This window comes from Triticum urartu, chromosome 2A (genome assembly GCF_056163025.1).
Source record: "Triticum urartu cultivar PI428250 chromosome 2A, HENAU_Tu73, whole genome shotgun sequence".
In the NCBI taxonomy this organism is placed as follows: Eukaryota; Viridiplantae; Streptophyta; class Magnoliopsida; order Poales; family Poaceae; genus Triticum; species Triticum urartu.
In genome coordinates, this window is record NC_141874.1 from 13,332,737 (window position 1) to 13,345,819 (window position 13,083).

General features: G+C 43.1%; 1 protein-coding gene across 1 annotated transcript; it reads left to right on the forward strand.

Moving 5' to 3' along the window:
• Nucleotides 1-3,357: 3,357 nt before the first annotated feature.
• Nucleotides 3,358-6,322, forward strand: LOC147982891 (indole-2-monooxygenase-like). Its single transcript, XM_087539389.1, has 3 exons — nucleotides 3,358-3,948; nucleotides 5,119-5,547; nucleotides 5,623-6,322. The coding sequence occupies exons 1-3, from the start codon at nucleotides 3,454-3,456 to the stop codon at nucleotides 6,244-6,246; spliced, it is 1,548 nt and encodes a 515-aa protein (XP_087395515.1). The 5' UTR covers nucleotides 3,358-3,453; the 3' UTR covers nucleotides 6,247-6,322.
• Nucleotides 6,323-13,083: the final 6,761 nt, after the last annotated feature.

Below are 13,083 nucleotides of genomic sequence, written 5' to 3' on the forward strand. Positions count from 1 at the left end.
TGGGATCTTGAGATGCTGTGGACAGTGATGGCTTGTTGTATGATCATGCATAACATAAATGTAAAGGAAGAGGCTGACGATGCTCGCCATACCTCTGATATTTTATACATGTTCGCCTCCTAAAAGAAAATCCAGAGCATATCGTCATCTTTCTATAGATGCGTCAAAAACTTCGACATTAATAACCGCATGTGTAACTACTCGATGATCTTGTGAAGCATATCTGGATTCATGTAGGAAACCATTAGTTTTCTATTTGAGCGTTATCCTCTGAATGGTATTTATGTCTGAATTAACTATGCATTTTTAATTTGAATTATTTATTGCTGATTTTTTTTACATCTATGTGTATGGGAATGCATGGAAATGAGGACGTCGTTGCCCAGGCAGAAATATGGGCTCCATTGGCTACTGTCCGCCCACACGTCCGGACGTGTTTGTGAACAAGAGTCCACTGAGCCCCATTATCTAGTGCCCTCATTTCACACAGAGATAGAGGGGGGGGGGGGGGGGGGGGGGGCGGAGGGGCTTAGCGCAGTTCGGCTAGAGAAGGACGCTAGTCACCAATCCTTGCTCCCTAGAGGGCCCACATTAGGTAGCTTATTTTTTTTCTAAGGCCCACTTCAAGCTTCCTCGAGGTTTTTAGCGTCATATCCGAATTTTTTATTTTACTCTGAAATTGCACGAGTGCTATACCTCACATTCAGCGAGGCAGAAGGACCTCTCTCATCGAGTGCTAGATAATCGGGCTGGCCCACTAGCGCATATTTTCGACAAAATAGTTAAAAATAGGTGCGCGCGAGGGACCGGTTTTGGGATCTCCTCGTTGCTTGGTAGCACTCTTAGCCACTGCGCCAACATCGAGTCCGTGTACAATATGTAGGACGCGACCTACTAGAAGGAAAAGAACCGTCTTTTACACATATTTCTTCTTTTCTTTTCTTCGGTTTTTTCTTTCTTGCTTTTCAATGCTTTCCTCTGTTTTTTTTGTTTCCTTTCTTTCTGTGGGTGTCCGTCGACCCGTACGTTCACTGTCCGGAGCCATTCTCATCCACACACGCATTAGCTGCAGCCTGCAGGTGGCACATGATGCATGAGTGTCCGGATCCATTCTCTTCCACACACGCACTAGCTGCAGGCAACGGCTCATGCTAGTCTCAGTCCTGTGCTTCCATGAGCATGCGGGAGATGTTGACGACTTACCCACGCTCAAACTATTGGTTGACTGGTTATTACACATGCATATTGCTCGCTAACTGACATCCATGCATAGCTCTTGTGATGCATGATTGAAGAGCAAAGAATCGGAATCGAATTACCATTTCTCTTATATTACTGTCGATCAGTCTGACCTCCACCTTCTAGAGTGAACATCACATAGCTAAAGTTTGTTCTCTCTGATCTCGCAAAAAGAGAAGTGTATATTCTTTGGGAAAATGTATTGTCACTAGTGAGAGAGTCGGGTGAGAGACGCGAGACAGAATGAAGGACGAGGAGGACAGCGGGCTAGGTCGGGCTTGGTTTTGGGTCGGGCCTGGTGGCGTCGCTTCTAGGCCACATGCCACTAGTAAATTTTGTCGGCGTTTTTTTTTAATTGAGTTGGCTGATACCAGTGGCATGCAAACTATTCGCACACCACCAACAACACATCAGTAGTGCCATTGTTATATGTTGGCATGCCACTAGTAACTCGGGCCATGTCCCACCCCTGGGGCTAGCTTACTAGTGGCATGGGCATATTTTAGCACACCACAATTTTGGCCACACCACATTTATTTTGAATAATACCAGTGGCTAGTGTGTGGCGCGCCACTAGCATAGGATGTGTTTAGGCATTTCTCTACTAGTACCAAGGTCACATCAAACATGTCATATTTGAAGCAGTGGCATCAAACGACTTTTGGATTTGGCATGCTTTCTTTGTGCCAGGGTCTCACAATGATATTAACGTGCTTCAGCGATCTCTGATGTTTAAGAGACCTTGTGATGGGCCGAGATGCTCTGTCGTGCAACTACACCGTCAATGGCCATGATTACATCATGGGGTACTACCTTGCCGATAGTATGTATCCTTACTGGCAGCAGTTTATGATGACTATCCCCGAGCCTAGGTAGCAAAAGTTTTCTCTTGGCATAAATGCAAGGAGCTGCTAGGAAGGATGTGGAGGGGTCATTTCGAGTGCTCCAACTTCGTTGGGTTATTGTTCGTGGAGCTGCAAATAGGTGGGAACTTGAGACGTTGTGGGAGGTGATGACTTGTTCTACGATCATGCATAATATATTGTCGAGGATGAGGCTGACGATGCTCGCCATACCTCTTATATTTAGAGGCCTAAGGTACATGTTCCAGAGCATGTTGTCAACTTTCTAGAGATGCATCCACAACTTCGACATTAATAAGCGCACGTGTAACTACTCAGTAATTTTCTGAAGCATACGCGTATTTATACTGGAAACCATTAGTTTTATGTTTGAACTTTATCCTCTGAATAATATTTATCTTTTAATTAACTGCATTTTTAAATTGAATTACTTCTTGTTATTTTTTTTAAATTTTTATTGTTTGAACTATTTATATCCTTGATTGATCTATGTGTGTAGGAATGAATGCTACGTTGTCGCCTTATTAATTGCTCCAAGTTCAGTGCACCCCACAGTGGTTGTTGGTTTTAGTACTCTGCTTGACTAGCTTATAAGCAACCGATCGAGCTTGTGATGATAAACTAAGCTGGTTCAGAAGAACAATTGCGCCGAGAGCTCCAGCGGTTGTATTATATGTGTGTATTTTTTGCTAATGTAAAATGCGCAATTTCTATGTAAATTGTGTGTAATTTTTGTTATTTTTTATTTTCTTTCTTCATAACGGGTAATACCAACGCCACTAATTCATTCTTCTTTAGGAAACTTCCTATTTTGTTCCCTTTATTTCTGTTCATTTATTTTTATTTTTTCCTTGTGTCTTAACAGGTATTGGGTCAATTTCTGTTATGTTTCAGACCATGCCCATGTATTTAGTAGGCTTCCGTTTGGTGGTTGCAAAGAGTCGAGTGCTCCTCTAGAAAATTTACTGGCCCAAATAATTGCAAGTCGATTTTGATTTTGCTGCACTGAGAAAAGTGGACGTGCCCAAATTATTTTTTCAGCCAACTTGTCCCTAACCGGTCCCTTATATTTTCCACTTTTTCTTTTTTGAGCGGTCACAGAAAGTTCATAAAACATGTAACCAAGACCCAAAGACTACCTTGTACAGTATGTTTTTAAGAATGAAAGCTACGTTGTCGCCTAACTAATTGCTCCAAGTTCAGTGCACCCCACAGCGGTTGTCGTTTCAAGTACTCTGCCTGGCTAGCTTATAAGCAACTGATCGAGTTTGCGATGATAAAACTAAGCTGGTTCAGAAGAACAATTGCGCCGCATAGCTTCTGAAAGTGCTGTGCTAGACATTAACTTCCCATGGCAGATCTCGTCATGCTAGAGACGCCTCCGACGGGATGGTTTCTATTCCTCTTCCCGCTCTTCCTCTTGTTTGTGTTTTATTACTGGTTCACTTGGAAGACAGGAAAAAGGCAACAGCTTGCAGGCAGACTCCCGCCATCACCACCGGCGCTGCCCATCATCGGCCACCTGCACCTCCTCGGCTCGCTCCCGCACGTCTCGCTCCGCAGCCTCGCCAGGAAGTATGGCCCTGACGTGATGCTCCTCCGTCTCGGCGCCGTGCCAACGCTCGTCGTATCGTCGCCGCGTGCCGCAGAGGCCGTGCTGCGCACGCACGACCATGTCTTGGCATCACGGCCACACTCCATGGTCACGGACATCCTCATGTACGGCTCGTCCAACATCGGCTTTGCGCCATATGGCCAAGGCTGGCGGCAGGCAAGGAAGCTCCTCACCAACCACATGCTGAGCGTTAGAAAGGTGCAGTCTTTCCGCAGCGCCGTCATGGAGGAGGTAACTTTCAATGACTTTCTAGTTTTCGCCACACCACATTTGATAGAATTATTTTTAATATCTCGGCGTGAAAAACATTATGAAGACATAAAATTGAAAAATGCATAAACTTCATCCTTTCCAAACCAAAAAAACTTAATATTTAAGATGATGAAGAAAATTGTGGATTGTTAAAAATCAAAATTAGATGGCGAGTTGACCAGAAGAAAATTAGAAAATGGGCTGGTCTGTCTATCCACAAGGCGGCGTAGTGCAGGTCCGTCGGACAAAAATATATCATCATATTTAATTAATATTTAACATAATTTGAAAGAAAAGCTATCCATAGATCATGAGGGTAAATAATATAGCTTGTGCTTCATTAAGAAATCTCGAAATAGAAAGGTGTGACAGCTCCCGGTGCCTAGGCACCGTCTACCAATAGTAAAATCAAAAAAAAAAATTCTGAAACTTTGTAACATCAAAGATGATCAAACTTTGTAGGTTCTTGCAAGTTTTCATGCCAAAATATTATGTAGAGAAAGGTGTATGAACGAGTTTCAGATTTCAGTGCTAAAAATGCTCAAAACTTCAAGCACTGAGATCTTTTTCGTGTGTAGAGCTCCTCGAATGGTTTTTTGGTATGAAAACTGGCAAGCGCCTACAAAGTTTGACCATCTTTGATTCTGCAAAGTTTTAGATTTTTTCCTATTTGTTTTGATTTTAATGTTCATAGAGGGTGCCTAGGTACCCGGGAGCTGGAAAACTACTCTCGTCTCGAAACCAACTCAATCCAATTGGCACACTGAGGTCCTAGCAATTGCGAGAGGAAAGGTCATGGCTTGAAAATCCATCAGACATAGGAACGTGGAAACGCTCATACTACTCAACACCAGCAACAATCAAGAAAAGAGAGGTCAGGGCTTAGACGGTCTCCAGTTAACTGATGAATAAACAACATCCACTAGTTAGGATATTCCACATTTCTAAAAAAAATTGGGAGCTTGATTTTTTCTAGTTAATATGTCAGTTACCATCAGATAGGACGTCCCTTTTTATTCAATGATTTCCTACTGTCAAGCCTTGTTGGTAATCTTCTTAGCATTTTCAGAAACTTACCATGTCAGAAACAAAATAAATAAAATTCACTTTCATTGTGCCCTCTGCTAACAATTGTGCATGCCATCATAGGTGAGCATGGTGATGGCCAAGATTCATGAGGCCGCCGCAGTCGTTGGTGTGGTGGACATGAGTGAGCTGCTCAAGACATTCACATATGACATGGCATGTCACATCGTGTCCGGAGAATTCTTCCTAAAAGAAGGACAGAGCAAGTTGTTCCAAGACCTCACCAATGATACGTCACTGCTGCTAGGAGGGTTCAAGGTGGAGGAGTACTTCCCAACATTGTCTAGGGTAGGACTGCTTAAAAGGACAGTCCGTGCAAAGGCTGAGAGACTAAGGCATAGATGGGCCGATCTGCTGGACAAGGTGATCGATTATCATGAGAACAAGGACAAGTCAGTGTTAGATAACCAGGGTAGTAATTTCGTCGATATTCTCTTGTCTGTTCAGCTCGAGTATGGTCTCACAAGAGAGCAGATGAAAGCTCTCCTAACCGTAAGTAAATATAATACCTTCCAGATTATTACAAATAAAAATTATTATAGTGTACTAATTAATTGATATCCACAGGATGTATTTTTCGGTTTAACTGACACATCATCTAACACCCTCGAATTCACAATGGCTGAGCTCATGAGGAGGCCCCGCCTGATTGGGAAGCTACAAGACGAGGTAAGGAGTATCGTACCCCAGGGACAGGAAATTGTTGATGAAGCCGACATTAGCAGTATGACATACCTAAGAGCAGTCCTAAAGGAGTCATTCCGATTTCATCCTGTTGCACCTTTACTTGCTCCACACCTTGCCATGGCTGACTGCAGCATCGATGGGTACATGATTCCTGCTGGGACGCATGTCTTTGTCAATGTATGGGCCATTGGTAGAGACTCTAGCTCATGGGAGGAAAGTGAAGAATTCATACCTGAAAGATTTACAGAGGAAGGCCGTGATGTGCATGTCAACTTTGTAGGGAGTAATTTTAAACTCTTGCCGTTCGGGGCAGGACGCAGGATATGCCCTGGTATAAACCTTGGAATCATGACTGTTGAGCTTATGTTGGCAAACTTGATGTACCATTTCGACTGGGAACTGCCAATAGGGGTTGAGAGGAAAGACATTGATATGACAGAGGTGTTTGGACTCACTGTGCGCCTGAAGGAGAAATTATGGTTAGTTCCAAAATCATGCATGTAACGGAACAAAATCTTCTAAGTAAATTTATGTTACCCGTATGTAGCCACTATAAAATAAAGGTTAATTCTAGCCATCAAAGGAGTCAGGGTTTTCATCCTAGGCGTGGGAAAGAAAGTAATAACCACACAAGTATACCATGCATGTGATGTACTTTTCGTTTGAGCTTACTGTGGTTTTTTTATTATTGGCACAGTGTTTTATTAAGTTGGCATATCAACTGAAATGAGATCCGATCCGGATTAGCTCCATCTTCTCATTTAAATTTACAAATTGAAAAGTAAGGACTCATTCTGCTATTTTATTTTTATTCTTGAAATGTAACAAACTTAAAAAAATACTAGCACATATGCATGTGCGTTGCAACGGGATTACACCTGTTAAAATGCCGCTCCCAATCATAATAAGCGTAAACATACCCTTACTTTTTCAAGACTAATTATCCCATTGTTAATTGTGTCCAAGGATTTAAACATTTCGCTTAAACACACAATAGATAATAGAGACTGCCAAGTAAGAAAGCAAAGCTTAAAGGTCAGATCAATGGAACACCTTGTCAGCAACCTTCTTAGCTTCTTCATTGCCTAGAAATTCCTATAAACTAATCACTTATAATATCAAGTGGTTTATCTAGGACCTCTCATGCGGTGTGCTTACGCACAAAACTCACTTTACAGAGACAACATGGACTACTTTAACAAATAAACATATGCATTGCAGTATCATGCACATGAGCAAATCGAATTGTAAAACCAAAATGCCTGGAAGGATGGAGAGTGTAAAAGGATAGACTACAAATACCTTCAGCCTATTTTGTAGCATTCCATCAATTCATGACCAAGCCTTAATAAAAACTGAGAATAGCTTACCATTGGATCTAGTAAATCAAGAATACCATAAGCAAGTCCGTAAGGAGAATTGTAGAATCATGACCAAAAAGTGCAAGAAAACACACACAAGAATTGCTTACACTGATACACTACAGCAGATCTCGTTCGGCCCCGACCAGGCAAGGAATCTGCGAAAAACTTGAATTATTTATGTTGTACAATGACCGGTCAAGTGGCATACAGTGATACACTACAGCTGACCCCGTTCAGCCCCAACCAGGCAAGGCCTTTCATGCACTAATGATGAATCTTGTTCTTTATCCCCCATCCAGATGCCAGAATAGCAAAGTCTTTAGGAGAACAACACTGGAGTATGTGAGTTTGAGAAGGTTGTTCTTTATCTTCCATCTAGATGCTTAGATCCTCCAAACCCATCCTCCAACTATCATGAGACAAACTGAGAAAGTCGCACAAAAAGATAACGTCGGTGTGCTGTTGTGCTCTATCTAACCTGCAATTGCGTGTATCCTCAGATTTTTGTTAAGCACTGCATGGACATGTGCATCGAGAGCAATAAATATTCATGACGCTGATAGTAAGACCTCACCTTGAAAATCTGGTTCAGGAGGCAACACGCTCGCACACTCGCCACCAGCACTGTAGAATGGGCAAACACCTTGATGGTCGCGATGTAGGCAGCTCTTACGGTCTGTGGTGGCAGCGGAGACTGTGGAGAACAGGGAGGCGGCACTGATCATGACAGGCGAGTTAGTATGGACAGACAGGATGCTAGTACTCAGAGTCATCCTCGATGGTTGGCACTCGATGATGCATCGGTTTCTTATACATGAGCAAACCATCTCCCTGTTTATCAGCCATCATAGGGCCATCAAATTCAACGGGGCGGCCTCGTCGAGTACGGCGTCTCCACCGTCTCTGACATCTTCATCCACCCCAACCCCTACGCTCTGTCTTTCTTGTCACCGACCTCTCCTTCCTTGCCTCTCTCGGGTCTAGCGCGAGTTGCACGTACAACAAAATAGGTCAAAGGAGAGACGATCAGATTGAATAAGAAAAGCCTAGAGGGCAGAAGATTCCGAGCCATGAAAGAGGTGTCGGGCTGGTGCCGATGCGCGGCAGTAAGGCGGCGAAGCAACAGGGCGATGCGGGGAGGGGACGTGAGCACCGAGATCCAGTCTAGTGCACCCCTCGCCCAGTCGACGACAGTCGCACGTTTTCCTCCTCCTCGTGAGGCTTGGTCCCCACCATGGTTTCTACCTCCTCTCTCTTTTGATAGTGGTATACCATATACGATATGGGCTGGACGTGTCTGTTTTGGTAGCAACATAGCAAGGGTGTTTTTCAAGTTGTGTACAACATGTGCGCCTCAGAAACATTATCAAATTTCCTTTTTCTTTTGCAGGAACGGACCGATCCATCGACATGCGTCTTTTGCAGGAACAGATCACTCACATTGATTTTTTTTCTTGAGGGAACGGATCCATCCATCGATAGGTCGTGCCTGAGGAAAGATCAATCGCTTTTTTATCGGAACAGATCCATCCATCTTTCAAATCTCAACCGTCAATATTTATTGGTTACCATAAAATCAACGGTGATAAATACATGACGTATGGAGAACTATGAAAGCCTCCATCTTTTATTATTAGGAAAAGAAACGAAATAGACTTCCAAATGAATCTTTGGTTTTTTTCCTTGTGTGGCTCTACGACAGTATATACAAGCCATGCTAAAGGTACATAATTAGTAGTTTTGTCGAAACTACCTAACTGGTTGTTCGAACCGATTTAATTAGTATTTTAAATATGAACCTATGAGCCTTCCCTCATTGATTTCTATTAGAGAAACCCCTAGCATAACATGGTCCTTACACACTGAAACAGGAAAGAAGAGAAAGTAGAAGCTGCCATCTGCAGCACATCACCAGCATCAGCCAATCTAAAAGGCTAGTTCCTCTATCCTAGCTCATAATAAATAAGCTGAAAAGTATTTGGAAATGCCCTAGCAACATAAGCACGACACGAAGGTGGGGCCTCAAAATTTTTCACCCAAATTGAGTACATAATATTATCAAACAAGCATCTTGATCTAGCAAATCATCCTACAATTCTTCTCCTCGTCATCTAGCCATCACCTCTTGCGAAAGCCTCTTGCACCGACTGTTTGATCGTCTCCACACTAGCATCAATGCTTCTTTACTCATGGATTTTCCGCAACATACCCTTGTAGCTAATGCTATGACATTTACTATATATTTCCTCTACAAGATCAACAAGGATTTTTTTTATCAAAGCAAGCTTTGTTTCTAGTTTTCTAGATAGTTCAACAAAATGTTGGTCCTCCACAGAGCACGGGTATATGTTGGGATCTAGGAAAATATTGTATCCAATCACCAACCATAGCAGATGTGTGTTCGGGGCATCTATTTAAGTCAAGAGCATAAGCATCAATCTGCTAAGTTAATCTAGTCATGTTACATCCAAAGAAAGAGGTGATCCATTGTATCTTTATTGCAACATAAGTGGCACTACTCATTACCATCCCATCCTCTCTGCACCAAATTATCTCAGTCAGGATTCTACACTTTAACATCGCCCACAGAAAGATCTTAATCGTCATTCATATCTTTAAGTTCAAAATGATATTGTATTCATAAGTAACCCGGATTTGAGGTGCAAAACAAGTTTTTAACTCTGAAATCACCTTTCTGATTTAGCTTCCACCTTGCCCTATCCTTATCTCTAGGCAAGGTAAAATTATCCGCAACATGTTTCAACTCAGTCCATTGAGAAGAAGCCTCTGAAGGAAATATGCCCTATAGGCAATAATAAAGTTATTTTTTATTTCCTTATATCATGATAAAATTTTATTATTCATGCTAAAATTGTATTAACCGGAAACATAATACATGTGTGAATACATGGACAAACATAGTGTCACCGGTATGCCTCTACTTGACTAGCTCGTTAATCAAAGATGGTTGTGTTTCCTAAACCATATACATGAGTTGTCATTTGATTAACGGGATCACATCATTAGGAGAATGATGTGATTGACTTGACCCATTCTGTTAGCTTAGCACTTGATCGTTTAGTATGTTGCTATTGCTTTCTTCATGACTTATACATGTTCCTACAACTATGAGATTATGCAACTCCAGTTTAGCGCAGGAACACTTTGTGTGCTACTAAACGTCACAACGTAACTGGGTGATTATAAAGGAGCTCTACAGGTGTCTCCGAAGGTACATGTTGAGTTGGCGTATTTCGAGATTAGGATTTGTCACTCTGATTGTCGGAGAGGTATCTCTGGGCCCTCTCGGTAATGCACATCACTATAAGCCTTGCAAGCAATGTAGCTAATGAGTTAGTTACGGGATGATGCATTACGTAATGAGTAAAGAGACTTGCCGGTAACGAGATTGAACTAGGTATTGAGATACCGACGATCGAATCTCGGGCAAGTAACATACCGATGACAAAGGGAACAACATATGTTGTTATGCGGTTTGACCGATAAAAATCTTCGTAGAATATGTGGGAGACAATATGAGCATCCATGTTCTGCTATTGGTTATTGACCGGAGACGTGTCTCGGTCATGTCTACATAGTTCTCGAACCCGTAGGGTCCGCACGCTTAAAGTTAGATGATGGTTATATTATGAGTTTATATGTTTTGATGTACCGAAGATAGTTCGGAGTCCCGGATGTGATCACGGACATGACGAGGAGTCTCGAAATGGTCAAGACATAAAGATTGATATATTGGACGACTATATTCGGACACCGGAATGGTTCCGAGGGTTATCAGATGTATACCGGAGTACCGGGGGGTTACCGGAACCCCGGGGGGGTTAATGGGCCTCATGGGCCCAAAGTGGAGCAGAGGAGGGGCGGCCAGGGCAGGCCGCGTGCCCCCTCCCCCTCTAGTTCGAATAGGACAAGGAGGGGACCGGCGCCCCCCTTTCCTTCCTCTCCTCTCTTCCCTTCCTTCCCCCTCTCCTACTTGGACAAGGAAAGGAGGGAGTCCTACTCCTGGTGGGAGTAGGACTCCTCCCTGGCGCGCCTCCTCCTGGACGCCCCCCCCTTGCTCCTTTATATACGGGGGCATGGGGGGCACCTCTAGACACAACAATTGATCCTTGAGATCTATTAGCCGTGTGCGGTGCCCCCCTCCACCATATTCCACCTCGATAATATCATAGTGGTGCTTAGGCGAAGCCCTGCGTCGGTAGAACATCATTATTGTCACCACGCCGTCGTGCTGACGGAACTCTCCCTCAAAGCTCGGCTGGATCGGAGTTCGAGGGACGTCATCGAGCTGAACGTATGCTGAACTCGGAGGTGCCGTGCGTTCGGAACTTGATCGGTCAGATCGTGAAGACGTACGACTACATCAACCGCGTTGTGCTAACACTTCCGCTTTCGGTCTACGAGGGTATGTGGACAACACTCTCCCCTCTCGTTGCTATGCATCACCATGATCTTGCGTGTGCGTAGGAAATTTTATGAAATTACTACGTTCCCCAACAGTGGCATCCGAGCCTGGTTTGATGCATGCGTAGATGTTATATGCACGAGTAGAACACAAGTGAGTTGTGGGCGATACAAGTCATACTGCTTACCAGCATGTCATACTTTGGTTCGGCGGCATTGTTGGATGAAGCGGCCCGGACCGACATTACGCGTACACTTACGCGAGACTGGTTCTACCGACGTGCTTTGCACATAGGTGGCTGGCAGGTGTAAGTTTCTCCAACTTTAGTTGAACCGAGTGTGGCTACGCCCGGTCTTTGAGAAGGTTAAAACAACACTAACTTGACGAACTATCGTTGTGGTCTTTGATGCGTAGGTGAGAACGGTTCTTTCTCTGCCCGTAGCAGCCACGTAAAACTTGCAACAACAAAGTAGAGGACGTCTAACTTGTTTTTGCAGGGCATGTTGTGATGTGATATGGTCAAGACGTGATTCTATATTTTATTGTATGAGATGATCATGTTTTGTAACCGAGTTATCGGCAACTGGCAGGAGCCATATGGTTGTCGCTTTATTGTATGCAATGCAATCGCCCTGTAATTGCTTTACTTTATCACTAAGCGGTAGCGATAGTCGTAGAATCAATAGGTGGCGAAACGACAACGATGCTATGATGGAGATTTCTTTATAAGGAATAAAAAACCAAGGGGGGTTTTGCACAAAAAAAAGGCCATACGACCTCCTGTCTGCTTTACAGTAACTGACAACAGGCCCCACGCCATGCTCACGTGCCAAGTCAGCATCGATTTCATATCAAACATGATTTTGCACCGTATTTGCACGTCCGAACCAAGTTATTGTACTAGTTCAATGTATGCCACAAGTTCTAATACCAAAGTGACCGGTTGCGTCAAGTTCTGGCACCGCCGGTGTAATTGACTCATTTACAATCAAGTGTTGATTTGTTGTATCCCAATAGTGGTGCACCCTTGTCTGTCTAGTTTGCGTCAAGATTCATGCTCTTCTTATATAAAAAGTTATCTTTTTTGTTTCTTTGAAACAAGAGATCATTTGACCATGAAACTTTACCGGTCAACTATACACAAGTGAATCTCATTGTGTAAAATGTTTTTGATTTTTTGATGAAACATAAATTATTCAAATTTCAAATTCTGAATGAGTCGTATTTTACCAATTATGTTACGCGAAAAAGTCGAAAAACTTTTTTGCACATAGTAGTACATGTGTGATATTGATCTGCAAAGTTTCGAGTTCAAAGGTTCTTTTATTTGGGAGAAATAAAAAAATTGCTTGCACAAATTTTGATGCAAAAATGAACGGGGAGGATAGAGTGTACAATGGTATGGGGTACAACCAGAATTTTCCCTTTACGATTCGCATGCACGCAAAATACGAGGGCCTCATCTTGTCGATCCTACTATATGCACAGGAGCCAGGAGGTCCTACAATCGTCGCTGTTTGTCTCGATCTTCTCTATTGCCATAGACGCAAG